At 64.0% G+C, this 4,260-nt stretch overlaps 1 protein-coding gene across 1 annotated transcript in view; it reads right to left on the bottom strand.

The window, feature by feature from the left end:
- The window catches only part of ACA1_269150 (RhoGAP domain containing protein), a gene marked incomplete at both ends in the record, with an annotated part of 7,985 nt that extends 5,132 nt beyond the window's left edge, over nucleotides 1–2,853 (bottom strand). Inside the window, 11 exons of the mRNA XM_004341542.1 lie at nucleotides 11–106; nucleotides 184–404; nucleotides 569–646; nucleotides 731–998; nucleotides 1,179–1,185; nucleotides 1,411–1,533; nucleotides 1,629–1,669; nucleotides 1,763–1,778; nucleotides 1,999–2,053; nucleotides 2,224–2,427; nucleotides 2,712–2,853. Of these exons, the coding sequence (XP_004341590.1) occupies nucleotides 11–106; nucleotides 184–404; nucleotides 569–646; nucleotides 731–998; nucleotides 1,179–1,185; nucleotides 1,411–1,533; nucleotides 1,629–1,669; nucleotides 1,763–1,778; nucleotides 1,999–2,053; nucleotides 2,224–2,427; nucleotides 2,712–2,853 (1,251 nt within the window). The remainder of the gene's footprint in view (nucleotides 1–10; nucleotides 107–183; nucleotides 405–568; nucleotides 647–730; nucleotides 999–1,178; nucleotides 1,186–1,410; nucleotides 1,534–1,628; nucleotides 1,670–1,762; nucleotides 1,779–1,998; nucleotides 2,054–2,223; nucleotides 2,428–2,711) is intronic.
- Between the last annotated feature and the right edge of the window lie 1,407 nt (nucleotides 2,854–4,260).

Raw genomic sequence — 4,260 nt, 5'->3', positions numbered from 1 at the left:
CCTCGTCGACCCGCCGCTGGGCCTCGCGATCGGCGCGAGCCGCGCGCTCCTGGGCCTCCTCCAGTGCTTGCGTGAGCTCCCGTACTTGATCGCTCTCGCGGTGGCGCTCTTGCGCTCCTTCTGCTTCTGCTGCTGCTGCTGCTTGGCGAGGGCGCGCTCGAGCTTGGCCTCGAGGGTGGACACCTGCTCGCGGGCCTCGGCCAACTTGCGGCGGGCCGCTTTTACGTCGTCATCGCGCGCGCTCAGCTGGCCCTCGACCTCTCGCAGGCGTGCGGCAAGGGCCGCCGCCTCTTCCCGCCCCTGCTGCTGCTGCTGCTGCCGCCCTTCCCTGGCGAGAGGCGGCGCCCCGTTGCCCAGTGGCCCACTTCGGGGCGGTCGCGACGACGACGATCCGCCATTCTCTCCTGCCATCGACCACGTCAGCACGCCTTCAATACCATCGTGATTGCACCCCCCCCACAATTCCTTCCACCAACCACGTCTATCGGAGATGTAAACATATATATATCTCTCTATATATAGAATGGAATAGATGGGGCGGGTGGGCGGGCGGGCGGGGGGTTTGTACCGCGGTCCATGCTGAGGGAGATGCGGCGGCTGCCAGATCCGTTGTAGGGGGCGGCCCCTTCCTTGGTCGGACCCTTGCCTGCAGTGCATTAATGACGATATCCGGCGAAATGGGACGACACGGGATCATGTGGCGGCGGTGGCGAGAAGCAGGGTTGCGTACTGAGGGCGTCGAACACTTCGTCGAAGGTGCGCACGCGCGAGAGGACGGGGGCCACCTCGAACGACTTCTTGAGGGGCGACGCGTGGAGGGCGTCCGCGCACTCGTGGCACACCGTACGACGCACCGCCTCCGGGTGATCGTGCTGCTGCTGCTGCTGCTGCTGCTGCTGCACGCGCTCCCACTCGCGGTCCAGGAACGGAATCGGCGGCGCCTCTCCCGTGTCCGTGCACCGCCCACACACGCTGCGTCCGCATAGCCGACAGTGCATCTGTTGTGCGCGCGCACACGACACACACGACACACACGACACACACGACACACACGACACACACGACACACACGACACACACGACACACACATCGCCATGCAAATGTGCATGGCGAAATCGGTCAGCAGCGAGCAGCTGCCAGAGGCGAGGCTAGGGGAGCGGTTGTGAGGAGTGCGTACCTTTGGGCTGGTGCGTGGCAGGTCTGAGCGGCAGAGTGAACACCTGGTTTGGCGGAGAGTCAGTCGCTCTTTCCGTTGCATGCATACATCGGCGAACGGCGCCACAAGGATTCGAACGCAGGCCCGTCATCGTCGTCGTCGTCGTCGTCATCATCATCATCGCGCATATGAAAGGCCACGCATTGCTGTCCCAAGAGTTAGAGCTGGGGGGGGGGGAAGTGCCGGTGCGTACATGGTGGATCGCTGGTAGTGGGCTTCGTGGTCGAAGCGTAGCGGCAGCTTTTGTTCTCGCGCCACCCGCTCGTAGGCCCGCAGGTAACTCAACACGGCCTCGCCGCCGCCCGCGCTCACATCTCTGCCGCCACCGCCGCGGGGTAAATAACGGGAGGCCATCCCGGGCTGCCGGGAAGAAGCGGGCGAGCAAGCAAGAAGTGAAGCAGGGCCGGGTACCGAGGGATGGGGTAGCGCTTGGCGGTGGGCACGCGGAGCACCTGGAGCGACGGGAAGAAGGAGAGGTCCGGCAACTCGGCCAGGCCCTCGTTGCCCTCGAGCGTGAGCTCCCGCAGGTTGCGCATGTTGCACACCTCCGCGCACAACGACCTGACCACACACGACACACCACGACACAACACACGACACACACACGACACACCACACCGCGCGTGAGCCAACTATTGGAGCCGCGGGATGTGGTGATCGATGGGCGAAAGAGAGGGGGTCATCATGTTGCGGGACGCCTCCCGTCTCCCACATTGCCATGGGGCATGCATGGAAACGGAAGGAGTACGATGGGAAGGGAGGGAGGGAGGATGATGCGTACTCGAGCCTGTTGCCATCGAGATTGAGGACCTCCAAGTTGCGGAGGTAGATCAGTTCTGTGCACGCCAAGATCACACACGCGACACGCGACACGCGACACACGACACACACAACACGACACACACACGACACACACTCCGAAGAGAGGGAATTGGGTCATCATGGTGTAGCTATAGCTATTTGGCATATCGGCTGACCAAGAGGAAGAAAGCGAGGAGGGCGGCACCTCGAGGGAGCGAGCTCAAGAGGTTGCTCCGAAGAGAGAGCCGGCGTAGGCGGTGGCCTAGAGAGAGGCCGCTGGCGCCGTTGTGGTGTCCCGTCTCGAGCTCCAGGTGCCGGAGCAGGCTGCCGGGCAGTCGCTGCAGCCCCAGACCGTTGAGCTCCAGCTCTTGACCCTCCTGCTGCTCCTGCTGCTGCTGCTGCTGCCCCTCTGTTTGACCAACAGAGACACGCCGCCGCCGCCGCCGCCGCCGCCGCCGCCGCAGAGAGAGGGAGTGGTGGGTGGCGGGTTTGGGGCTGAGGGGCGGGGGTGTGCATCTCCCCTCCCTCCCTCCCTCCCTCCCTCCCTCCCTCCCTCCCTCCCTGGAGGAGAGAGGCTAATCTCCTGATCTCCTGGTCTCCTCCTCCTCCTCCTCTTTCACGTGTGGTCTTCACACACACACACCCCTCCGACCATATCGTGGTTTGGGGGGGCAGGGCAGGGGTTAACTTTACCTTTGTGGGAACGCTGCAGGCGGCGGAGGAGGCCCACCACGGCCTCGTCGGCCTTACGTTCAGCTTCGCCGCGAGCTGCCGGTGGCGGCCTCTTACCACCACCACCACCACCACCCGCGTGGTGCTGCTGCTGCTGCTGCATTTGTGGGGGTTGGTGCTGGTGCAGCCGCGTACTCCTCCTCTCCCGGGTTTGTTGCTCTGTGCCACAGAGAAGCCACCAAAAGTGAATTTTCTTCGTTATTAATATTATTAATATTATTTATTCGTTTTGCTTTTCTCGATGGGAAGGATGAAAGCTGGCGTGGGTCTCCAAGACCTGGTGCCGATGCTCTCAAGGCCCGGGTGCCGCCCACACCGGCTCTTGCCGTGCTCGTACCACAGTTGGCTGTTTTTTCCTCTTCCCCCCCCCACTTCTTTAGCTATGCGCGTGCACGGACCAACCAGACCAGTCTGCCCGCCACCACCGCGGAGGCTGGCGATGCAGTGTCACTCCCCTCCTGGAGTTTGCTCTCTATTTTGGTAGGTTTCCTTCCTTTGGTGGCTGTTGCTTTTTAGGACCCTCTCGAGAACAAGACAGTACTTACCCCCCCCCCCAACCTGGCCACACAACAACAACAACGACGACAACGACAACAGTCGGAGCGCACCCAGGTGGGGAGTGAGTGCGCCCCCCCCCCTCCACACCAGCGCCCGTCATCGTCGTCGGTCGTAGGCAACGATGGCCAGCGTGCCCAAGAAAGAGCCGCCGCAGTCCAGCGGCGGGAAAAGGTCCAAGAAATCGTCCACACAAGGCTCCCACAAAGGCACGCCTACGCGCCCCCCGCCCCAATGGGGGGGGGGCAACACGCGTCCTCCTTCCCTCCCCCCCTCGCTGACGCCACATCATCGCCTAATGTTGTGCCCCCCCCCCGCCCCCAGCAGCAGCAGGAGGAGGTCCGGGGCGCCCATTGCCCATCCCTCCCTCCACTCAGCGGCGGGCTACCAGTGCAGAAGGACCTGGCTCGCCCCGACACTCGGTTCGCCCCCCCCCACCACCATCGCCCCCCAGAGAAGGGGCGCGGTCGTTCCTCGTAGTGGTAGTAGTAGCCTTTTCTCCTTTTCTCTCCTTAGCTGGTGTGGTGTGTGGTTCCGGTTCCTTCTCCTCGTCATCGTCCTCGTTTATGCTCACCGTGTGGTGGTGGTGGTGGTGGTGGATGGTGGTGGTGGTGGTGGTGGTGGTGGTGGTGGTGGTGGGGTAGACGCAGGATTCCCTGCGGCGGCCTTCTACGCTGTCGGTCTCTGCGCCCACCAGTGGTGGCTCTTCGTCCGTGGAGCCGGCCTCGGAGATGACGCGGGGCAGCAAGCCGGCCCGGGAGAGAAGCGCCACGGCTTCGGCCACCAGCACGCGCCCGGCGCCTCTCCGCCTGGTCCCTCCGCTGGCGACCGGCCACGGCGCATACGCCGCCGCCACCGCTTCTGCTGGAGCCGGTGGTGCTGGTGCTGGTGCTGGTGATGATAGCCAGGGCGATGGCACCCGGCCGCACGGGAAAACGGCGCAAGGAGGAGGAGG

This window comes from Acanthamoeba castellanii, assembly GCF_000313135.1.
Source record: "Acanthamoeba castellanii str. Neff unplaced genomic scaffold scf7180000084770, whole genome shotgun sequence".
Classification (NCBI taxonomy): Eukaryota; Discosea; order Longamoebia; family Acanthamoebidae; genus Acanthamoeba; species Acanthamoeba castellanii.
Note: the sequence above shows the minus strand (reverse complement) of the source record. Positions and strands in the feature narration are given on the sequence as shown.